This window comes from Castor canadensis, chromosome 5 (assembly GCF_047511655.1).
Source record: "Castor canadensis chromosome 5, mCasCan1.hap1v2, whole genome shotgun sequence".
Classification (NCBI taxonomy): domain Eukaryota; kingdom Metazoa; phylum Chordata; class Mammalia; order Rodentia; family Castoridae; genus Castor; species Castor canadensis.
Window position 1 is genome coordinate 96,640,994 of NC_133390.1, and position 25,510 is coordinate 96,666,503.

At 40.9% G+C, this 25,510-nt stretch overlaps 1 protein-coding gene and 1 non-coding gene across 6 annotated transcripts in view; both read left to right on the top strand.

The window, feature by feature from the left end:
- The first annotated feature begins 694 nt into the window (after nucleotides 1-694).
- The window catches only part of Tnfsf10 (TNF superfamily member 10), a 34,109-nt gene continuing 9,293 nt past the window's right edge, over nucleotides 695-25,510 (top strand). Inside the window, exons 1-5 of one of the 5 annotated variants that reach the window (XM_074073766.1) lie at nucleotides 695-989; nucleotides 1,567-1,661; nucleotides 13,250-13,387; nucleotides 16,007-16,049; nucleotides 21,328-21,432. In XM_074073766.1, the coding sequence (XP_073929867.1) occupies nucleotides 821-989; nucleotides 1,567-1,661; nucleotides 13,250-13,387; nucleotides 16,007-16,049; nucleotides 21,328-21,432 (550 nt within the window). In that variant the 5' untranslated portion in view covers nucleotides 695-820. Of the gene's footprint in view, nucleotides 990-1,566; nucleotides 1,662-10,838; nucleotides 10,935-13,249; nucleotides 13,388-16,006; nucleotides 16,050-21,327; nucleotides 21,433-25,510 lie in introns of those variants that run through there. The other 4 variants (XM_074073765.1, XM_074073768.1, XM_074073770.1 and 1 more) reach the window with 4 other exon arrangements.
- Nucleotides 18,039-18,142, top strand: LOC141423626 (U6 spliceosomal RNA). The gene has a single exon (XR_012448468.1). It is a non-coding gene; the product is annotated as a U6 spliceosomal RNA (small nuclear RNA).

Sequence of the window (25,510 nt, forward strand, 5' to 3'; positions counted from 1 at the left end):
CTCCAGACTGGAGTGATCTCAGGCTGCAGTCAGATCCACTGTCTGTTCCTAGTGACAGGCTGCTGGCCTGACAGATGCCACATGGTGCCTGCGGAGGAGGCCCTCCTTTTAAGAAAACAAAAGCAAGAACAGATGGAAGGTAGGGTGGATCTGGCTGCTGGAGTGGCCCAGATGGAACGCGGAAGTGAAAGCCAAGCTTGCAGAGAGGTTTCCATGCGCACTAGAAATTCAAACCATAGTCGCAGAAAGAGACAACCAATCAGAAGGGAGGGCCCAGGGAGCCAGCCAATCAAAAGTGGCCTGACCAGAGGCGTGAAACCTATTCCTAACCCTATCTCTGCGTTATGCACTTTGCATAGCCACCTGCCATTCGATCCGTTTTTCATGAAGTTCTAATAAATCTTGGCTTTCTCCTACTCTGATTGGGTGAATTCTTCTACCCAAACCGCAGCTACTCAAATCCTAGGCAGTGCTTAGGAGTTGGCATTTTTGCTGGGAGCAGCACATGCGTAGGACCCAGAAGGCCACGCAGGTTGGCAAGGGAAATGTTTGACTTAATCGCCTCACAGTCCTATCCGTGTGAATGGTTTTTAAGGGCGTATTTATCTCCTCACCCTTGACACAGATATTGAATAACACCTCTGGGGACGGTATGCTGATGGACTTCCCTGGCATGCTCACTCGCTGGGTGCTAGGTTTGGTTTGGTTTGCTGTGTGTATGTGTGTGTGGTGCTGGTCATTTCCTCGTTGAGAGGGAAAGAGAAACCAAAGAGGACTCCGCCCCCCTGCTGTGGGCTCCACAGTAACCTGCCAGAGTGACATGGGCAGTCAGACCAGAGAGGACCATGTCCTACACGCAGCCCCCAGGGCGCCCCAGCCCTGGACAGACCTGCAGGTTGATTCTGGTCTTCACCGTGCTCCTGCAGGTGGCCCTGCAGTCCTTCTCCGGGGCTGTGACTTACTTGTACTTCACCCACCAGCTGAAGCAGGTCAGTCTAAGGCAGTCTCAGCAACTGTCAGCTTCTCTGTCTCTCTTTTACCTCTTGGCTTGCTCCTTCTGGAAAGCTTTCCTGTGGACAACTGCTAATGCACACAATACCAAGGACTTCCTGAAACTGTAAGTTCCAAAGCCTGTGGGATCAAGTGCAGCTATAGAACTGAGTCCACAGCTCCTAGCACACGCAGGCAGCAACATTCCTGAGGAATTTAGATTTTTTTCTTACAGTTATCAGTATTTTACAATACTAGCAATTGCTGGCCTTCGTGAATGCGTTTTTGCTAAATGATTTATAGCTCTTGCCTCACGAATGCCTGAGGTTGAGGACAGCTGCGTCTGCTCACTGCACCTCTGCCATCCAGCATCTGGCTCCCACACATGCGGTCTGTAAACACTTGCTGAGTGGACATCACTACTACAAGGCAGCAAGAGCAGAGTCAGGCCTGTACCCGAGTCAAGCTGGAAACCAGTGAGCATTATTGGTCTGAGCGCCAGGTGTGGACTCTAGACACACATGGCAGAAACTTCAGGCTTGGGCTAATGTTTTTTTTGTTTTGTTTTTTTGGCAGTACTGGGGTTTGAACTCAGGGCTTCACACTTGCAAGACAGGTGCTCTACTGCTCGAGCCAAACTTCCAGCTCTTTTTGCTCTGGCTATTTTGCAGGTAGGTTCTCTCTTTTTGCCTAGGCTAGGCTGGATTAGGATCCTCACATGGTATGTACCACCATGCCTAGGTGTTGGTTGAGATGGGGTCTCAGAACTTTTTTGCCCTAGCTGGCCTGGACCCACAGGCGTGAGCCACCAGCTTTAGGTTGCACTAATGTTCTTTATGTCCTACTTTCTTGCCCTCAGACTTCTTGCCTGCCACTTTCTCTCACTACTTTCTTTAAAATATTTTAAATAAGTAGATGAAAAGTCTTCACATAGACAAGTCAGACTTTCAGAAGCCAGCAGGTGGGATAATGTACATTTGGTCTAAAATCAGAACCAAGGTTTGGAATGTCAGGTTTCATGTTCCTCTGAGACTGAGGGCTGGGAAGAGGTAAACCAGGTCTTTGAAATATTGTTTCAGTTTTAGATTTCTGTGTTGACAAGAAGTGAGAACACAAAGTCCTGGCTTTGTGCCTTTTCCTTGGACACAGGCATGCTGTTTATAAAGTTTATAACAATAAAGTTATCAGATGGGCTCAGTATTCCACTGCTCATGGGGAAATAACTGAAAATAGAATTGACACTCTATGCCCCTGGGATAGTACAGGCACCAATGAAGGTATGAATGCAGAGAAAAAGAGTTAGTGTCAGTTTAAGTTACGTATTTCTCAACTATTTGAAACTACGAATGCAAAATTGCTGAAAATAAACCAACTCAGCTTTTTGCTCCTTATGTGTATTTTTGACTAAGCACAAATTGCATAGTATTGAGAGTTGGAAGGGACTTTGGACCCCCAACTCCAAGCCCCATTGCTATTTCATAGGTGAGGAATCTAGAAATCCACAGAAAAATGTGTCGCTCAAGCTCAGGCAAGGATTTGGAGGCACAGTAGAAGCTAGCAGCCAGGGTTCAGGGTTCAGGGTTCAGCGTGAGTAATGTTCTACCTTCCACAGCAAGGCGCCCATAGAGTCCTGAAACGTCAAAGCTGCATACTAGCTAGCTAGGAAATGCAAGGGTCTCAGAAAAATATAAATTGTGCAAAAGCCATAGAGTGTTAATATCTGCTAGAAAAATTCAGTTTGTATGCTTTGTGGAGTATGGATTTAGTTATCTCAATTGCTGAATGATTTTCCTTTGAAAATGGATCGTCATGGATTTGGAAGCCTTGGGTTGGTAATAGAATTTACTGAGACAGGGAGTAGGAGAAAACACCGGACCTGGAGTGTGGAATCCCAGGAGATTTGGCCTGGAGTACAAAACTTCAGCTTCAATATTTTTATGCATAAATATTGATTTCTGAACAAATAACACCCAGAGAGGGAGCCTCAACTACCCGCCTCATCCTCACATGTTTCTTGCATGATGGTGCTTGGCAGTTTCTTCTGCAGACCTTGACATTGCTGGTGACTGACTGTGCGACAGGTTGTGTGCTGAGGTTATTTTAAGAATGATTAATGATGATTAATGTTATGTGTCTCTCCCCCTCCTTCCTTTTCAGCTCAAAGTATGAATTTCCTGCAGTATTTAGTGGGCTGAGATCATTCTCTAGCTGACCAACATGTGGGTGCTGGGGGAGGGGAGTATACAAGTGCTGTTTTCACTTCCATGCTTCTGGAGCATTTCACACTGGGTACTGTTCTTCAGCTCCAGAAGTCCTTGGTTCTGAGACGAGGGTATCCATGGTGACTGTGCTTCATGCTGTCTCAAGTTGTCTAGGCTAAGGCTGACCAGTCCTTGGTGGGGCACTTGATATCAGCAGGGTAGACTCCTTTGGTGACGCAGAGATTTTGGATGACACCACTGACTTTTTCTGCTGCCCAAGCATTAGTCTCTGGCAATCATTTGGTACACGCGTGTAGTGCTGGCATGGAACCCAGGGCCTTGCACATGCTAGACAAGCCTCCTGCTACATCCCCAGCCCTTTCTGACATCATCTTCGGCAAAGCACAAATAGCATATAGGAGCACTTGTGAGGCTTTATGGAGAAGGGTCCCGTTCTTCTTCTTCTCCATCTGTGATGCCACAATGACAGGTCATTTCCTTGTTTGGAAACTTTCTCAGAAAGATGCAGACTTCAGAGTTCATACTTCACGTTTGCTGGCCTACCGGCTTCTTGTGAAGGTTCAGTACACATAACTGAGCCTTTCTTAACCCATCCTCCCTGCAATTCTTACAGTACAGTCTACAAGTTTCCACAAGCCAAAGTAGAACTAGGGTCTGTTTCTGGAAAATATCATCTCTGTTAAACATGCTTTTTCAAACTCCACACAGACAAGGAGACTCCTTATGTGTATTTTTGACTAATCACAAATTGCATAGTATTGATAGTTGGAAGGGACTTTGGACCCCCAACTCCAAGCCCCATTGCTTAGGAAATCTAACTAAGAGGATGACGTCTTCAAATGACCTTTCAATAACAATTTAATAAGCAACTACTGAATACCTGGGTTCAAAATTGGGCTTTATCATTTGCTAGCTTTGCAATCTTGGAAAAATCACTTAACTTTCTCGAGCCTAGTTTGTGCAGCTATAAGACAGTGTAATTATACTGACTTTCTGGGATTGTTATGATGATGAAACAGCAATAGTTACCCAAGTCTCTAGCATATAAGAATTGTGGGGTGTCTGTTAATTCTCCTCCCTTTCTAGTAGTCAGCCAAGACACATGCATAAGTGGGGAGATGTTATTTGAAATTTCCTTTTTTTTTAAGTAGAAGAAAAATACAAAACTTGATTATGTACACAGACAATTACATTAGTCAGCGCAGCAGAGGATCAGTTCAGTCTTAAAATCAGGCCAACTTGTAATGTGTGCAAATTACTGGAACCACTTGTGTATCGAGAAACAGCCTCACTCTGTTTATGCTGCAGAGTTAACAAAGATGAGACTATGCTGGCTCCATGTGAATAAACATAGGAGTGTGCCAATCTCTTACTAAAAGTATGATTATATTTATGTTGATTTTTTCCCTTAGAAATTTTCCTTCTAAACAAAGACCTTACAACAAAGTTTTCTTTACAGGCCATTCAATGGTAGCCATAATTTTCATAATTACTTGTAAATAAAGCAAGAATCTTCCTCCATGTGGAGAAGGCCCCCCATTTTAAGGAAATATGGCAGACAAAAGGATACTAAGGAACAGAAGGAATGGGGGAAGAGGGCGGATACAGCCCCCAGGGGACCCAGATGGCACAGAGATGTTCCAGAGCATAAGATATTCAAACCATGATTCCAGGAAGAGACGACCAGTGAGAAAGGTCCACAAAAATGGAAATAACCAATCAAAAGTGGCCTAACCTGAGGTATAAAATTTACTCTAAACCTGTCTTGAAATGCTATACCCCTTTCCATAGCTGCCTGCCATTCTATCCCCTTTCAGTGGCATCTTATATATGCCAAATAAAGAGACATGGTGAAGGGCAGAAAAAGGAGGTTTATTACACAGTCCAGCACATAGGCCACATCACAGGAAGAGGCAAAGTAAGTAAGCACTCAGTCCATCTTCAGCTATCTTCAGGGTACAGACATGAGCTATCCATTTAAATAGATAAAGAACTGAAAGCAAAGGGAGAGAGGTAAGATATGCATAAACAGTCTCAATCACAGATGTGGTCAGGCTAGTCATTATCTCAGTCTTTATTCTGGAAGAGGTTCAGGTGTTATCCAGAGACATTGTCATCTGGCAGGTGGTCTGTTCTAAGGAGGCTCTGCTGTTAAGGGTAGTCTAGGTCTCTTGTGTAGAAGATAAGTTCTGTCTTTCCTGAACTCCAAGGTGATTGCAAAGTGACTACAGAGAGAATGGCTTAGAGCAAAGAAAGATACAAAATGAAGGAGAGATGCCATGCTTTTCTCCTGCTTTTAGTTAATTTGTGGGCCCAAGTATGGAGTCAGTGCTTTTCAGCAAAAGCAGATTAAACACTTCTTACAATATCTGGAAAGACAAACAGCAGAATGTTGACAATTATGGTATCTAGATGGTAGGATATGGGCACCTTCCTTTTTATTTTTCTACACTTTATAAATTTTCTACAGTGAATGTCATAAAAATATCTATGGTGTCATATATGGTCTCATACAGATTTATGGTAGTGTTGTAGTCTCTGAGAATTCAGATCAGAAGATTTTAGTTCTTGTGCTCTGGTGAGGAAGAATTCAAGCAGAACACATGGACCTAGTGTAGGAAACAATGGACTTGACTTTAGATAAGAGGGGAAGAAGTTACAAAAGGCCATAATGGGCCGGATATGAGGTGGAGGCAGAGAGAAAAGATTTTTGTCTTAAGACATTTTTATAGCATCCTTAACTTGGATGTGGGAGGGACAATATTCTGAAAATATTCTTTTGTGGGATTGTTGAAGGGGGATGGTACTGTCTTCATTATCTGCTTCGGAGCTGACAATGGACTACAGACTTTACCTAATAGGAACATTGTCCCTCTGAAATGGGAGATTTGTATAGGACCGAAAGCCTCTGCTCAGCCCTGCTGGCTTAGGTGTTTAGCTAGAATGAGGGTCGGTATTCTGGGTTTTTGTCTCACAAAGCTGAAGAATAAACTTCACGATCAATGAGAGTCAGTAGAGTGGGAGAGTTTATTGAGATAGAAAAATAGCAGAGTAGAGCCTCCAGAGTTGGGTGTGTGTGTCTCAGGGGTGGGTTGCCACGGGTTGGTCTTTCTCTAGATGTTTATATTGCTGTAGTGGAGGAACTTCTAAGTTAACCCCCATTATTGGCCAACAACAATCCAGGTGGCCCGACAGGCCAGTTAGTTGTGCACTTGTGCTGTCCATGCATTCCTGGCCCAGTGAGGCTTTTAATTATGCACCATGTGTTCACATGAATTTCCTGGAAGGCCTGGTCATGTCTGTCATGTTCTTCTATATTAAGGAAAGGGTTTCCTATCACGCAACTTCCACAGCTGTTGTTTTGCACCAGAACTTGAATGTTCTGTGGGTGCTGTGCTCTAACTGCCTGTGTTTATTCTACCTCCTAACCTTATTTCAGTCCCTCCTTCTGAAGGGTAATGAGTCTCTGGTTCCATTTCCAATATCAATTGAAGTTTCACAGATTTTAGGCGAGAAGAAATAAACTTAACAAATAGGTTAAAGACGCATGGACCTAACAGAAGGATTGTAAGTAGGCCCATAGAGGGTCCAGGAAAGGAAGTAGAAAAGATATTTTCTCATGAAAGTCATCCTCAGGTGGCTCATTCCTGAAGTTGAGAGGCCTGGTGGGTTAGTTTCTGAGTGTTAGTTTGAACTGGTCCTGATTTATTAACCCTAAAACAGCAGTTTTCCCTAAGCATAGTACAGGTTTCCCCTTGGATAGCAGTAAGCATATGTAAGGCCCTTCTGTTTTGCAAAACTTTTGCTGTTAAGGAGTTATCTTATTTCTGTATGTTGATGAGTTTGGGCTAAGGTATCTGAGGCATCAGTCATCTCAAGTGACAGATTTTTGTGGACCAGGGAAAAGGAGATAATCCCTCCCATTCCGTTCCCTATTCCTAAAGTGATGCCTAAGTCTGATAGGACTGGTATGAGTTGAATGGCCCATTTCCTTCTGTAAGATTGTACAAGTTCATACATAGGGAGGAGCATCTGAGTTTCTCCTGTACCTATGGAGATGGCAGGATATAGATATGCAAGAGTGCCTGTCCCTGCCCAGTTGGAAGGTAGACAGATAAGTTTTTCTTTTCCACGTACAAAGTATAGCCCTTTTCGTTATATGCAGGAATATATATACAGAAAGAAATGAGTTCTTTGCCAAAGAAAGACTGATATCCTGTGGAGCTTCCCAGGATTTAGAATTCAGCTGACAGTGTGGTGGTAGCCAAGGGGGCTAAGCATGGAGTCTGAGGATGAATAGGGGAAGCAGTTCCATTTTCCCAGAAAAGCATGGCTCTCCTTTAATCTACCCAAAGGATCTAGGGAAAGGAGGAAAAGTACCCTGAGGTGGATCCTCATATGCATATGTCCTTGCATTTGGGAGATAACAGCAGTTGAATCGCATATGAGGTGGATCCTCATATGCATATGTCCTTGCATTTGGGAGATAACAGCAGTTGAATCGCATATGAGGTGGATCCTCATATGCATATGTCCTTGCATTTGGGAGATAACAGCAGTTGAATTGCATCCTGAAAAGCAACCTAGACAGAGCCGAGCAGTTCCGTGAGTCCGCGAGTGGAGAGTAATATCTAGAGTAAAGGAAAACCTCACTTAGCTAGAGGACTGGTGGTGTGGGTGAAGAATTTTTGATAATTATCTTTAATAGTTATAGTCACATTGTCAAGATTATTAGGTAAGGTTCCCACCTGAGTTCCAGAGGGATGTACAGTCTTGATACAGGTCAGAGCTTGACTTATGAGTTCTACAGAACTAAGTAGAGGGCATAAGATAGGGGGAGCTTCCCATAAAAGGCTCATTTAGTCTGCTGAGGTAGTATAAAACTTCAATAGGGAGCTGATTTGCAGAAGGTCCCCAGTAATAAATAAAGACAATTCAGCTTTAGAGGGGACCCTCTCATGGGGAGTAGCAGGGTATACCTTTCCAGAACCATGAGGGGAAGAGCCCACAGCCTACATTTAGAAGCATATGATGATTTTGCATGTTGTGATAATCTGTGTGCAGTCTTCATAGCTCCAAAACATGGATGTGGGGTGAGAAAATCCTGAATTGGACCCTTCCAACGGAAAGGAGAATGGAGAGAGCGCTAGATAAAAGAGGGGAAATATATTCATGTCTGCTGGTGGGGAAACACTGTAGTGACTGGGATCCAGGTATAAATACATATGGGGTGGCATGAAGTTCACTGGGTCTCCATGAACCCAAAGGTCCATTATAAATTCCAAGCATTGGGGAGGGTCTGGCATAGCTGTTTGATTTTGAGAGGCACACCGCAGATATTCTCTGGAAAAATGTATATAGAGAGCTCATAGGGGCAGAATCTTTTTAGATGAAGAATAGCCCCCCTCCCAAACAGCTAGAACGAAGAAAATAGAAAGGCAAAGAAGGAGTTTTTCTGTAATTGTCCACTCAAGAGGGCTTACAGAATATACTCCTACCCTGAGGACCAGAGATAGAAGGATCCTAAGGAGGCCAGTAACCAGTATAAACTTATAGTCATTACTTATCTTGAGATGGAGAGGTGTCTTTGGTTTAAACAGAAATTTAAGATCTTCTAGTGGCTCACAGGTATAGGAGTCAGGGTTCTTCTCCTTCTCTGCATCTTGATTTTAAGGATTCCTCTCCTTCATTCCATTGTTTGACTCTCAAGTGGTGAATCCAGGAGTCTATTCCCATCCCTTTTATAGCCACTGAGGTGGATGGGATCACAGTTTAAGGTCTGTCCCAGGTGGGACCTGAAGAAGGGAAGAGAGATGGGAGAGAGGTAACCAATACCACATCCATAGAGTGTAATATGGGGCACCTTCACTGTCTCGGGTGGGCCTTTAGTAAATTCTGTAAGGTTTGTTGGATTTTTCTTGGTGACATTATATCCCATATTTGGTCAGAGGAATCTTTGTCTAATAAAAGGTTGTTGTTAAGGAATGGGTATTCGTATAACAACTCATAAAGACTCAGGCCCATAATAAGGCAATGGGGAATAGAGTGGGCCAGGATAGGTGTGTCTCCCAAGTCTCCGAAGATGTGTGTTAAGAAGGTCATTAACCTTTTCTACTTTTCCTGAGGACTGTGATCTCCAGACACAATATAAGTGATATTGGATTCTTAGCGCCTTGGAGACTCCCTGAGTAATAGCAGTTTTGAAGAAGAGACTATTGTCACTCTATAGACTCCTAGGAAGTCTAAATCTAGGAATGATCTCAGAGACTAAAATTCGTGCTACTTCAGAAGCTCTCTCAGTTCTACAAGGGAAAGCTTCCACCCAGTTAGCAAGTGTGTCTATCCATACCAGGAGAAATTGTGTTCCCTTGGTCTTCAGCATGTGAGCAAAGTCTACTTGCCAGTCTTCTACAGGGTGTTTGCCCTTTCTTTGAATACCTGGAGGAAAGAAAACTATATTAATTTAGAGTACTCCAACCACAGGTTGATTTAAAGACAAGAGAGGATCGACCACGTGTCTACCATCCCTAGGGAATGGCAAGATGGCACTGACCATGTGGCTGTCATCCTTATACAATTGTAAAAATGACTGTCACAGGGTAGGACCACCTGAAAAAGGTATGGTGGTTCCATCATGGCAGCAGCATTTCCTGTGACTATATGATCTCTCCAGAAGGGTTTTACATGAAATATACAGCCATGTTATATGCAACATACAAGCTTCACATAGAAATCTGTTATAGGAATAAAAGACATCTCCCACTGACAGACAGATGTTACTGTCCATATAAGGTAGACATTAAGGCACCTCAGGTCATCTTTCTATCTCTGGCAGTCAGGCTACAAACTTTCCCCCTAGAGACTGAGAAAGAGGTAAAGGGGATTTTCCTGGAGGTTTTGGAACTCCCAACAATCCTAGAGAGTGTCTTCAGTTTGGATCTGTAAGGAAGTTTTCTGTATCCAGACATCTTGTCTTTAGAATTGGCTTAGCTACATGTAGCCTTCCTTCTGTATGACATTCCTCTAGCAGTCATGTCTCTGTCCCTGTATAAGGAGGTTTGGGCTGGATTCAGAGTCCAGACTGCCAATGAATGCCCAGGGCAAATTAAGGCGGGATAGGTCTTTGGCTTGGAGAGGTGCCTGGCAGCTGAAGGGGAATTGCCTGAAGAACAGCTAAGAGATGGGGGAAGAGGCTGGTTTGTAAGTACAGCCTCTGCTTCTTGGTTTGTCTGTCCTGCCTCTGAGGTCTGGAGGGAGGGAGCTGTTTCTCCATTGCTGCATGAGAAGCCTTTCTGGGAGGGAGGGAACCATCAAAAGGGAGGCTGCATGGGCTGCTGTAGCTTTACAGAGAGGGAGAAAGAGAGAGAGAGAGAGAGAATGAGCATAAGCATTTCCCAGATGTCTGCAGGCCATCTGGAGGCATGGCTCTCTCTCACAGCAAGAGGCAGTGGAAGGAGGGAAGTGAGGCGTGTTTGAGAGAGGTCAAAGCCTTTGCTTCACCTTGGTTTTCCTCAAGAAGTGTCAGTGGACACCACAGCCTAACTCACACAGCTGGGACATGCAATTTTGGGGTCTTAGGACAGACCCATATGCCAATGTGGTACAAGGTGCCTTTCCTGCCAGCAGAGTGCAGCACAATCAGAGTTGCAAGAGGACAACTGAATCTCAATTTTCCAAGTCCACTGATGGCATTTAACATGGAAAAAAAGAATGAGAAAGAAGGTAAAGAAAACAAATGTTAAAAATGACACTTTTAAAATATAGGGTCTGAAGAACTTCTGGCTCAACTTTGCCAAATGTTGTCACTGACAATGTCACTGACAAACAGAAAATCCAGATTCTTATATCCTACATGCATGCCATCCATGCAGGGTATGTAGAGGTAGTGAGGGTGATGATAAAAGTGTTTGGTTTTTTTGTTTATTTATTTATTTATTTATTTATTTTGTGGTACTGGGCTTTGAATTCTCAGCTTCATACTTACTAGTCAGATGCTCTAACCCTTGAGCCACTCCACTAACCCAAAAGTTTATTAAAGGTTAGGGGAAAAGTTCCAAAGCAGTCATGGTGGGCTACTTCCAAGATAGAAGCAGAGACAGAGGCTGTCTCCAATAGCTTTCAAGCTGTGGGGAGAATCTGGGTGTACTTTCGCTTACACTTAGCTAATTTTCAGGTATGCTAAGTTCATTCAGGAGGAAATTTGCACTCTTTCTAGTTTAACAAAGGATTTGCAATTGAAAAGGAGTTCTCCGGGCTCTGAGGATGGGAGTCTAACCTGAGATTCTCTAAAGTAAGCTACACAGTTTGAAAAGTCTCAAACTTTCCCTAATTCCTATCTGCCTCAGCAGGAGGTGGGGCTAGCTGCTCTACCTTTTCAATTTCTACTTCCTAGTTCCAATGTCTGAGTCTGACCCTTTTATATTTATTAAAATAATAAAATTTCCCTGTCTCTTCATCTATCTGTCTTGTCTCACCCATCAATGATGACTAACTGCTACCTTACTGTATCACTGAGCCATGTTCACAGCTTCATTAACTTTTGAGTTACGATAGAATTACATTGGTTTGTCAGCCTCTCACACTTGTATAACCAGAACCTTACTCAATTTTCAAGATTCCCCCTTCTACCTTCTGAAAATTGCCAGGATATCATAGCCACTAGTCAGCAGTTGGTACTAGTCTGGGCTGCCTGTTGCTGCTAGAGTTCTACTTCCACCTGTCAAACACCACCTCAGGTCATAAGTTGCTGCTAGCTGCCATCACTGCCTGATCCTCCTTTTCTTCTTCTTCTTCTCCTCCTCCTCCTCTTCGTCCTCGTCCTTCTCTTTCTCCTTCTGCTCTTCCTCCTCTTCTTCCTTCTATTTCTTGGGGGGTTGGGGCACAGGGTCTTTCTATGTAGCACAGGCTGACCTGGAACTTGAAATCTCCTCCTCAGCTTCCTGACCACAGGCATGCTTCCTTCTGCTATGGCCAGCGTGACTCTGCTCAGAACCTCTCATAAACATGAGGTTGCTTTTATTCAAAATGAGATCTTTTTCCATAGGAAATAATTGATTGTGATTAAATATGATCCCTCCTTCAAGCTTGAGAGTACCCTAAGTGCAAATAACACATAAAAATTATTATTTTCCCATTTATTTCCCCAGATAAAGGCACTTTAACAGATTTTTTTTGGCAAGGAGGAAGCTAATCTTCCTGTTCAATAGAATGTCCTAAATCCCAGGTGTTAGGAAAACAAAAGCAAATGAGAAAGAAAAGAAAAACAAAAACAAAAACCTGTCCTGTGGGGACTTACTCATTTTTTTTCTTAATTTAATAACATCCTGACTATTCTGGATTGTTCAGGGTATCTAAATGTGTGTGTGTTTAAACCATTAAGCAAGGATTTGTTGACAAGGGTGAGGACTTGTTGGCTAGTACACGTTTACTTTCAACCAGGAGCAAACATTTTCAAATGGTGTTTCTGAAGTCTCTGCAGTAAGTTCCTAGGTAGCATGACAAATGAGGCACCATGCGAATTTTTAGTGGCAACATGGCCAGATGCTGCCATCCAGATGAGGAGAAAGCAGTCAAAAACTAGAATCTACTCAGCTGCCAGTCTGATGAAGAAACGAACTCTACCCCTACAGCAAAGGGTTTGGCTAGTTGGTATTAAGGATCTCTATTTAAACTGACTCCATTGCCTAATTTGTATCTAGGGAGTTTCCACACTCATCAGAGCTGGAAGGGACCTCAGACATTGCCACAGGAACCTTCTCAAAATGCAGAAGAAGACAAGCAAGGGGAACACACCTGTTTAGTGACAGGGGCAGGAAAGTTACCTTACGTCAGGATACCTGACCCACACCTAGTCCTTTCCATCAAACTTAACTGCTTACTTCTAGTCAAGCAGTAAAGGACAGCATGTCTACTTTTATTTAAAGCAGGAACTTACCCAAGGTGCCAAGATATCTCTGAATTTGTCATCAGTTTTGTTTTGACTTCCAGATGGGTAAATACCAAACACTCTCATGCATAATTCTCTTGTCCGTACCCAGATGCAGGACAAGTACTCCAAAAGTGGCATTGCTTGCTTCTTAGAGAAAGATGACATTTCCTGGGACCCCAGTGATGAAGAGGCTCTGAACAACCCTTGCTGGCAGGTCAGACGGCAAGTACGGCAACTCATTAGAAAGGTAAGTGGTTTCAAAGGCAGGTTAAATCTCGGAGGAGAAAGAGTTTTTAAAATCTCCCCCATTCTGCTCATGCACATCCTGTTGGGGCCCAGAGTGTGTAAGTAATTTTCCACAATTTCATAGGCCTGCACAGTGGCAAATGGCAGGTCCTGATTTCGAGTCCACTCCTGTACCCCAGACAGCCTCCTCCTCTAGTCTGACCTTTTCACCTTATTTTGTGGAAACTGAGGCACAGACAGGGCAATGTGTTCAAGGTTTCACAGTAATAAAAGACATGTGTGATTTTCACTTTCACTCAGAAGACAAGAGGACAAACTGATGTTTTATATTCATATTCTTTCTACTTTGTTGATCTCTGGAATTAAGTGTATACTTATTTTGGTATATGCACAGAGATGAAGAAAGGGGAAAGATGAGGAAAAAAGATAACTTTGAGAAACTGAAGGAGATGGTTTCTCAGTTCACAGTCAATAGATGACAAATTATAAAAATGTATTGGTGTATGGAAGCTGCTTAAGCAGGATCTCTGGCAAAAACTCTGCATTGGATCACAGATCATTTTGCCCAATGTAATTAACTAATTGTACTTTTAGATCAAATAAAATCAGTTTCTTCTCCAGCTGCTTCCTTCTTTGTAAAATGAAATTTTTACATATTTGCCTTTTACCAGTCTGAAAAGACAGCTCAGATATTAAAAATACTCTGTAAACTAAGATGCCCAGTATATATCATCATTGTTTAAAGATGTACTAGGGGAACTCCCAGGTAGGGAGAGGCTGTTTTTAGCACGTTTATAAAGTTCATTGTTTGGTGCTCAGCTTGTCCACTAGAAAGGGAAATAAACTCCAGTGTAGAACTTTGAGTGGCCTCCAAGTAGAGCTAAGACTTTACCCGTGATGCTGTTTCTATGGAAAATGAACTTGAACACAGTTGCTCCAGGGCTGCCCTAGAAGTGGGGCCAGGGCTCTGGTGCACAGTTATACTGAAGCAGCTATGGCAGTTACTGTGTGTGAACAGCCCAGGCTTTCTGAGGAAGGTCAGACAACAGAGCTCTGAAGTCCTTGTGCTAGGGGTGAGGACTGGGAACAGCAGGTAGAAGACATGGAACTAGGGTAGACATCTGGAGGCTGAGGAGTGAACCAAATGCTAGGCCTCAAGGTGGGAGATAAGAGACATAGGGGGGATGGATTTTACAAAGCACTTACCGCAATATTTCTCTCCTTCTTTTCACATTGTGGCCAACTAGATAGGCTGGGAGAGGACATGCAGGGGTTGCATGAGTCTGGGTACAAATTCTCCCATTCTGCTCCTAAATATCTCATGCCTGTGTGTACATCATCTCAGCGAATCCTCACAGCAGCTTCAGGAGGGAGGAGTCATTGCTATCCTCATAGATACTCTGTTAAGCACATGAAGAAACTGAAGTTCAGATCAGGTAGTAATCTGAGCAGTCTCACAGAGCTAGTATCTGTCTAGTAGTCTCTCTTTCATTCTGCTTCCCATTCTGTAGGAATGCCCTTTCTTTCCCTCCCTCCCTTCCTTTTCCCCTTCTTCCTTTTCTCCTTCCCTCCCTCCTCTTTCCCTCCCTCCCTCCCTTCTTCAGGCTGTCCCTTCCTCCCTCCCACTTTCCCTCCCTCCCTCCTTTCTTTCCTTCCTGTCTCAAAATAAGAGAAAAAAAAAAGGAAAAAAGAGGAAGAAAGAGAGAAAGAGAAATGAGAGACAGGGAGAGAAGGAATACTCACTTCCATTCTCACTTTCTTTCTCACCTCCAGAGTCCATGGAACTGACACTAGCCAGTGCCCCCACCCTCAGGGCATGAGACAGAGTAAGAAGGAGAGTATTTCTACTTTAGGGTGGGAGTACAGAAGAGGCACATTTCTGACACTTACAAAATTAGTATATTGATGGGGAAAGGAGGCCAGTGACGGCCCAAGCCCTCAGCAGTGACCAAGCTGAATGTGGGGGTTTAGAAGTCATGAATATACCAAGACAGACTCTGCTCCCTTACTGGCTTACTAGATGCTTAGTAAAGGTATGGAACTTACGTTGAAGCAGGCCTCAGCCACATTCTCACAAGTGGTGAATGACACAGTGTCGCCAGCATTGTCAGACTTTGATGGCTGTGTATGACTATGGGTGTCATCAGGCAGAGGAAGTGTACCTTTTATCTTAAGGCTTGGATCTGTCCAACAATTTCAAACTGCCATGCACTGTTACACCCCACATGCACAAACTCACACATATTCACACACTTACAGACCCCTCACAGAGAGGATGATGTGGTGTGGCTGTCACATCACCAGCCACTGACCTAATTTGGCAGGTGGCCCCTTCATTCTGTGTTGCTCATAGTCTGACCTTTCAAAGACTTCATCCAGAGACAGAATTTCTCCAGATCGAGGACTATCCCTTGATCATAATGTAGAGACAGCCATCTCGAAATTCACCCCAGCTCCCACCTTACCCCATGTGAACCCATGCTTGGACATCTTAGAACTTTCCAGGTTGATATCTTTGTGGAAGTGACTGTTAGACAGCAGCAAGAAGAGGTATAAGCATACCATTGTGAGTTAAAATTTTTAGGGACTTTTAACAAGCTTTTTTCAATATTATTTGCAGATGACTTTGAGAATCTTTGAGGAATCCACTCCAACAGCTCAAGGTAATAATTTTTTGGTGTTACTTCAATCTGCTACAATCAACTTTATGATAGGATGAATAGCTCTCCATTCCCCTGCCTGATCCCTCCCATGCATCTCACCTCTTACCGATTCTATTCCACACATGCGTGAGAGCTGAAAGGTTCAGAATCAAACGTGATCACAACCTTATTTCTTCTTAATCTTCTTTTTTCCTATTTGAATTTTCCTTTTACTTCAATTTCTTCCCTTATTTATTTTTTACTTATAATGTGTTGTAAAGAAGCCATCTTAAGTCTTTTCTGGAACATGACAGGAAATAAAGAAAATGAGATCCTCCAATTTACCCATCTTCCTGCTCTGACCACAGCCAGACTAAGGCTTTCCTTACCCAAAAGCCCCTTGCTCTGTCATCCCTTCCCCAATGATCTTTGTACCTGCATGTATGTGACCTCATTCTATGGTTCCCACCAATGCTCAGCTTCCTATTTGTGGATAGCAGCCTATTCCATCCACACTGTTGCCCAGGCTGGCTTCTCTAGCCCTCCATCTGGCTTCTTGTGTTCTGGTTTCTCCCATTTCTTCCTGGTTCATCTTGTCAGCACCTTGTCATGGAGGCCTTTCCTGGACACCCTCCTAAGATAAGTTCCCCTGCATCCCATTATTTCTATCACAACTTATTCATCTCTTTATATTTTTATTTATTGTCTTACCTGTGTGATGCCTGCTTCCCTTCTAGATCGAAGGCTTGCAAAGACAGAAACTTGTCTGATGTGCCTCAGGCCTAGTACATTCTGACTTTCTCCCCCACTTCCTTACTTGCAGTAATTTTAGTGTTTCATGGGGATGGGGTAGAGAGGATAAAGGAGAATGATAGAAGGGGTGAATTTAACTAAGATGTATGGTAAGCACTATTGTAAATGTTTGTAAATGTCACAATGCACTCCCACTACAACAATAATATGATAATAAAAATCTGTGTGTATATGTGTATTTTTGTGGAGTTATAATTCATGAAACAAGTAATGAAGCATTTAAAAGTACATGATTTGCTGAGTGTTGTGGTACATGCCTATAATCCCAGCACTTCAGAGGCTGAGATAGAAAGATCAAAAGTTCAAGGTCAGCCTAGGGAACATAGTAAGTTCAAGTCCAGCTTGAACTACATGGTGAAGCACAGTCTCAAATAAACAAATTAAAAAAAAAAATCAATGTGAACAATTTGATATATGTGGTGCATACACAATGTTGTGCCCAAACCACCTCTCTACTCAAAAGATTCTAAATGCATATTTTTGACTAAATAAATGATTAAGAAAATAAAATTACTGAATTAAATTTGTCGCTTCTTTGGCAAATGTAATTTTTTGGTATTTGGCTCAGCAAATACTCCTTTCCCCATCCTAATGGCCAAATATACACAGCAGCCTGGCAGGAAAGAAACTTTTTTTTAATCCCTTCATCACTTGACAACCCCCATTTTCCTGTACTACACATGAAATACAAAACCTGGTCCTGGGATCTGAGAGGTAATCAGAATGTTTGACATACCACATGTTCTGATAAGGCCTGCCATATCCATGGACTGCAGTAGATATACAATGGTTTACAGTGTTGGAAGAACACATCCCAGCCCCTACTCTGTACACTAGAATGTATCCATGACATCCAAATGCATATATTCACAAGTTTCTTTCCAGGGAGGCATTAGCTGTAGCCAGTAGGAAATTTCCTCTCTTTAAATTTTGCTTTCAAAACTATGCTTTCCCATATCCTTGCAATGACCTCAAATGCAAATTAGATTCAGGTATTGAATATTTAAAAACAAAGTGTTAAGGGTTGGGGGCAGGGAAGTCATAAGTAATTTAATAGTCAAGGTTAAAGGTGAATGGACATCAACCTTGAAATCACAGCCTTGTGAGCTAATGTGCAATTGACTATGCATCTCCATACCACCTTTGGTATCCAGTATCCTGTAAGTTTCACACCTCCTTAACAGTTGATTAATTAATATGCTTGTTTTGGTAGCACATATACTAAAATTGGAATGATATAAAGATTAGCATGGCCTCTGTACAAGGATGACAAGCAAATTCATGAAAGGAAGCCTCTTCCACAAATGGTGCTGGGAAACTGGATATCCAGATATAGAAGACTGAAACTAGATTGTTCTCTGTCACCCTGTTCAGAAATCAACTCAAAATGGATGATAGACCTTAGTGTAAGATCTCTGAAACTACTAGAGAAAAACACAGGGAAAACATTTCAAGATATGGCATAGACAACGGCTTCCTCAATGGTACTGCAATAGCTCAGGGAATAAGAGCAAGAATTGACAATGAAATTGCATCAAATTAAAAAGCTTCTGAACAGCAAAGGAAACAATTGCTGTAAAAATACAGTAAAAACAAACAACAAAAAAACCCCAGCAAAAACACAGCCTGAAGAATGGGATAAAATCTTTGCTAGATATTCATTCTAGAAGGGATTAATATCCAGAATACATAAAGAGCTCAAAAAATTAAGTACCCAAAGAACTAATAATCCACTCAATAAATGGGAAAATGAACTGAAGAGATATTTCCCAAGAGAAGTACAACAGCCAATAAATGCATTTCTTAAATGTTTAACATTTTAAATGCAAATCAAAACTACAATGGGATTCTATCTCACCCTAGTCAGAATGGCTACCATTAAGAAAATTAAAAAACAAAACAAAACAATAAAGACTGGCTGACAGGGATGCAAGGAAAAAGAATCTTTATTCATTGTTGGTAGGAATATAAGTTAGTGCAGCTACTATGGAAATTAGTATAGAGGTTCCTCAAGAAACTTAAAATAGAACTACCATATGAACTATCTATGCTACTCCTGGTACATATCTGAAGGAATCTGAAGTCAGCATACAATAGAGACAACTGTATACCCATGTTTATCATGGCATTATTCACAATAGTCAAGTTATGGAATTAGCTTAGGTGCCCATCAATAGCTGAATGGATAAGGAAAATGTGGTATATTACACAATGGTGTATTGTTTATTCATAAAAAAGAATGAAATTATGTCACTTGCATGAAAATAGATGGAACTGGAGATCTTGGTGTTAACCAAAATAAGCCAGACTCAGAAACACAAACACTACATTTTTTTTCTCTTGTATGACATCCAAATTTTTTAAAAAGACATGAAATTAGAAAGGACTATTTGGGAAGAAGAAGGGGATTTGTAGGAGAGGGAAATTGGCTAGAGAGGGTGATGATTAGAGTACATTGTATATATGCATGAAATGTCATAAAAACTATTTTGTACAATTATACATCAATAAAAATCTTAAAAACAGGTTTTGCGCTATTCATGGTCTTCTAGAATCTGAATAAGTAAGAACACTGAAGGGCCAAAAGAATAATTTTTTTCACCTTCTCAGAAGAATCTTCTATGCATTGATTTTCTATCCATTCATCTATCCATCCTTCCACCCATCTATCATCTATCTATCATTCATCTCTCTCCATCTTCCTCATCTCCCCCCATACAGTTTTACCAAGTTTCTCAGTTGCATTTTCAGGAGATTACTGGTTTTTTTAGTGCATTCATTTTTTAAAAAATTAATAATATGAATGTTAATTTATAACCAACACCAGATAGATTAAAGAGATTTCTCATTTTCTATTGATTCCTCTTCTATGAAATCTCATTTCTTTTGATTCCTCGTGCTGCCAGTCTAGATGGAGGCCTACTGTTGTCATCCTGATCAATTAGAATCACCTGGCAACCTGCTTGCTAGCCTCCAGCCCTCTCACCCTCTATCCAGCACACCTTACTGTCACATAAGTGGGCTTAGCGCACAACATGTGTCTCTTTGTTTTCCTGAACAATACTTTTCAGTCTCTCTGTGTCCTGTAATAGTACAAATCTCCTACCCGAATATCAGATCTTCTATGCTTTGGCTCCTCCCTCAAACCTGAAACTGAACTCCTTTTGGACCATGTCCCAGGAGTGTTTTGTTCATCTGCTTTCTGGCCTCTGTTTTAGCTGTCTTGCAATGTCTCTCTTCCACCTCTGTAAGTTCAATCCTGCCCTTCTTCATCTTATTTAAACATTTATCCTTGCACCTCTGACTGCCTTGAATTTGTCTATAATCTTTGTTCTTCTTCCTAGAAGGGTGCCTGGACATGATGGGCATTTTGGTTTATTGGAGTTAAGTGATTGAAAGGATCTTAGCACCATTTCCTCCACAAATCCTTCCCTGATCTCATCTCCCCCAATAAATAAGAATCTTTTCCTCCTCTGCATATCTGGTACCCCTGATTGCTATTTCTCACAGGTAAATTTTCACGTTTGAGTTTGTATCTTCCATGAAATAATGTAAGTTCCTTAAGAGCTTGGTTAGTGGAATCAACAGTTAATCTATGTAGCCCTGTAAGGCATAGGGTAATGTCTTGTCTTTGCCAATATTTGGGGGAGTTTTTATTCTTTTTGTGTGTGTGTGATTCATTGTTGCCAGTATATGTTTGCTGAAAGAATATAATTTATTTTAACAATCAATGGACGCATACTTGGGAAGTTTAAGTTGACTTTTTTAAAGACAGCAGTTTATTGGATTTTAGGTTGTTCTAAAATACTTTGGGTATTGGTCAATAATTTATTTTTTAGTGTAATCTAGTAAATCAGCGACATATATACTCACATACTGAATATTGTGACTGATGTCAATTCCTATTCCTTTTGTGGGAGTGGAGGGGAGGGTGTGGGAATGACTGTGGGAACAAGTTGTAGCATCCATGGACAATTGTTAGCATTGCTGCTCCTTTAAAAACCGTAGTAACTAGTAAAGAAGAAAAGATAATTAAGATGACAAAAATCGGTCCCATTTCAGTTTTTTTCTATATTATAAGTAACTCAAAGTGGAAATTTGCCAATACGTGGTTATTTGCCCACTGAACATCACTCAACAGGATTATTACAAATCCACAGTCTTTAAATTTTTGTTTTCTTTTTTCTTTCTCTTCTTGAAAGAGGCCAGAATCTTTACTTTTGTTATATTCTATTTGGACCATACCTCCAAGATGCTGATAAATTATAATCCATGTTACTGCTATTCTTTCTATCTAAGGTACTTTTCAGATTAAATGTAATTTGAAGTAGATTGATTGTCATACTAAGATATGGACTGTTTTTATGAAGCCCATAGAATCAACTTTGGAAGCCCTGGGTGCTTCCAATGTGTGATGGGAACAGCAGTGTTTTTGAGAACAGAATTTGACAAATGCTGATGATTTTTTTTGTCACCTCTCTTTTAGAAAAACGACAAAGTAGCTCTTTCCCAGCAAGAGAAACAAGACCTCAGAGAATAGCAGCTCACATAACCGGGACCATTTCAGGAAGCAATTTATCCATGGTTTCATGTAAGACAAATAACAAACATGACTTAGGGTTGCGGATGTAGCAGTCAGTGACAAGAGTACTTGCCTAGCATGCACAAGGCCCTGGATTTGATCTCCAGTACTGGAAAAAAAAAAAAAGTCTGATTTAAAGGAAGCCAAATGAAGAATTATTTCAAATAATGTTTTTAACATTTCTATGGCTATCTACAAAATTCTTTTTTTTTTGAAATAGAACACTCTCTTTATTCCTAAAGTACTTACTGAAATATCATTGATTAATAATACAATAATAATGACAATAATAAAGGTAATCACTGTGAAAAGCCAATATTTATTGAAAGCTATGTGCCACATTTTGGCTAAGTAAAATCTCACTAGACCTTTCAAATATTTAAATATTTAAAATATATTTAAAATATTTAAAATATTATGAGATATATACCATTTTCATCCTCAACTTATAAATGAGGAAAACACACCTCACAAAAGTCTAATATTTTTCCAAAGAATACCGTTGATAGAGATGAGTGATAAGTGATGATCTTTTAATTTTAGAATGCCAAAGTGCTTTGCCAAAGCTTTCCATTCTTTCTTGAGTTGTTCCCTTCATTACCTTTTCTAGAAAATATCATTTATGAAGCACCCTCACCTTACACATAACATCTTAATTGTCTAAAAAATATGTTGTTACATTAGTTAACCATAGATAGACAACAAGAAATTCCAAAGAGCCAGTGGTAAGGAATAGTAAGGATTTTTTTTTCCTTGCCCACAGGTTTGTGGATTGGGCTGAGAGTCAGCTGACATAGTTTGGGCTAATTTGGTGTTGGTTTCTAGTCAGAAGTCCTCCAGATAATGTTTTGCATGCCTTCCATTCTCTTCTTTTTGGTGTACTAGGCTACTTTGAGTAAGCATTTCACATGAGAATGACAGAAAGAGAAGAGAGCAAGCCTCCAGGCAAACAAAGATCAAACCTTTGCTATCATCAGGCCTAATAAAATTCCTCTGGCCAAAGTAAATTACATTTCTATGTCCGACACTAGAGGGTGAAGGCAATTATAAAGGAATGTGATGAAGGATGTGGATATAAAAAAAATAACAATTTAATGACATCGATGTGATCCATCACAGTTAACTATACTATTATTACAGATGGGGAATCAGAAGCTCACTTTGCTCATGAGCCTTGATTTTGGTTAACTGAAACAAGATTTTCTGTTTTGTCTCAAACAAAAAAGGCTGTCTAGTACTGGGAGATGTTAAGAAAGAAAAAAAAAAGGAACTTGAGAGAGTTTATGGTGCATGCCCCTAATCTTTCTCTGAATCTTTTGTTCTACCTCTTCTTGCTTTTACATACAGTACATATTCAGTAAATGTGCGATGATCATGAAACAGCCATCAAAAGCCCCAATTAAAAAGAGGCAAATGCACAAAAATGATAGTGTTGAGCGGGACATTTTTTATAGGCTTCTTTTCTCTACTAGTGGTGTTTATATAAAAGGAATTTTTTTTTCTTTTATTATTCATATGTGCATACAAGGCTTGGGTCATTTCTCCCCCCTGCCCCCACCCCCTCCCTTACCACCCACTTCACCCCCTCCCTCTACCCCCACCCCCTCAATACCCAGCAGAACCTATTTTGCCCTTATTTCTAATTTTGTTGTAGAGAGAGTATAAAAAATAATAGGAAGGAACAAGGGTTTTTGCTGGTTGAGATAAGGATAGCTATACAGGGCATTGACTCACATTGATTTCCTATGCGTGTGTGTTACCTTCTAGGTTAATTCTTTTTGATCTCACCTTTTCTCTAGTTCCTGGTCCCCTTTTCCTGTTGGCCTCAGTTGCTTTTAAGGTATCTGCTTTAGTTTCTTTGCGTTAAGGGCAACAAATGCTAGCTAATGTTCTAGGTGTCTTACCTATCCTCACCCCTCCCTTGTGTGCTCTCGCTTTTATCATGTGCTCCAAGTCCAATCCACTTGTCGTGTTTGCCCTTGATCTAATGTCCACATAGGAGGGAGAACATACAATTTTTGGTCTTCTGGGCCAGGCTAACCTCACTCAAAATGATGTTCTTCAATTCCATCCATTTACCAGCGAATGATAACATTTTGTTCTTCTTCACGGCTGCATAAAATTCCATTGTGTATAGATACCACATTTTCTTAATCCATTCGTCAGTGGTGGGGCATCTTGGCTGTTTCCATAACTTGGCTATTGTGAATAGTGCCGCAATAAACATGGGTGTGCAGGTGCCTCTGGAGTAACCTGTGTCACAGTCTTTTGGGTATATCCCCAAGAGTGGTATTGCTGGATCATATGGTAGATCAATGTCCAGCTTTTTAAGTATCCTCCAAATTCTTTTCCAGAGTGGTTGTACTAGTTTACATTCCCACCAACAGTGTAAGAGGGTTCCTTTTTCCCGCATCCTCACTAACACCTGTTGTTGGTGGTGTTGCTGATGATGGCTATTCTAACAGGGGTGAGGTGGAATCTTAGCGTGGTTTTAATTTACATTTCCTTTATTGCTAGAGATGGTGAGCATTTTTTCATGTGTTTTTGGCCATTTGAATTTCTTCTTTTGAGAAAGTTCTGTTTAGTTCACTTGCCCATTTCTTTATTGGTTCATTAGTTTTGGGAGAATTTAGTTTTTTAAGTTCCCTATATATTCTGGTTATCAGTCCTTTGTCTGATGTGTAGCTGGCAAATATTTTCTCCCACTCTGTGGGTGTTCTCTTCAGTTTAGAGACTATTTCTTTTGATGAACAGAAGCTTTTTAGCTTTATGAGGTCCCATTTATCTATGCTATCTCTTAGTTGCTGTGCTGCTGGGGTTTCGTTGAGAAAGTTCTTACCTATACCTACTAATTCCAGAGTATTTCCTACTCTTTCTGGTATCAACTTTAGAATTTGTGGACTGACATTAAGTTCCTTGATCCATTTTGAGTTAATCTTGGTATAGGGTGATATACATGGATCTAGTTTCAGTTTTTTGCAGACTGCTAACCAGTTTTCCCAGCAGTTTTTGTTGAAGAGGCTGCTATTTCTCCATCATATATTTTTAGCTCCTTTGTCAAAGACAAGTTGGTTATAGTTGTGTGGCTTCATATCTGGGTCCTCTATTCTGTTCCACTGGTCTTCATGTCTGTTTTTGTGCCAGTACCATGCTGTTTTTATTGTTATTGCTTTGTAATATAGTTTGAAGTCAGGTATTGTGTTACCTCCTGCATTGTTCTTTTGACTGAGTATTGCCTTGGCTATTCGTTGTCTCTTGTGTTTCCATATAAATTTAACAGTAGATTTTTTAATCTCTTTAATGAATGTCATTGGGATTTTGATGGGAATTGCATTAAACATGTAGATTACTTTTGAGAGTATTGAAATTTTTACTATGTTGATTCTACCAATCCATGAGCATGGGAGATCTCTCCACTTTCTATAGTCTTCCTCAATCTCTTTCTTCAGAAGTGTATAGTTTTCCTTGTAGAGGTCTTTCACATCTTTTGTTAGGTTTACACCTAGGTATTTGATTTTTTTTGAGGAATTGTTTTCATACATTCTTTTTCAGTTTGCTCATTGTTAGTGTATAGAAATGCTAATGATTTTTCTATGTTGATTTTATATCCTACTACCTTGCTGTAGCTATTGATGATGTCTAGAAGCTTCTGAGTAGAGTTTTTTGGGTCTTTAAGGTATAGGATCATGTCATCTGCAAATAGGGATATTTTGACAGTTTCTTTACCTATTTGTATTCCTTTTATTCCTTCTTCTTGCCTAATTGCTCTGGCTAGGAATTCCAGTACTATGTTGAAGAGGAGTGGAGATAGTGGGCATCCTTGTCTGGTTCCTGATTTTAGAGGGAATGGTTTCAGTTTTTCTCCATTAAGTATAATGCTGGCTGTAGGTATGTCATATATAGCTTTTATAATGTTGAAGTACTTTCCTTCTATTCCTAGTTTTCTTAGAGCTTTTATCATGAAATAATGTTGGATCTTATCAAAGGCTTTTTCTGCATCTATTGAGATGATCAAGTGGTTTTTGTCTTTGCTTCTGTTAATGTGGTTTATTACATTTATTGATTTTCGTATGTTGAACCACCCCTG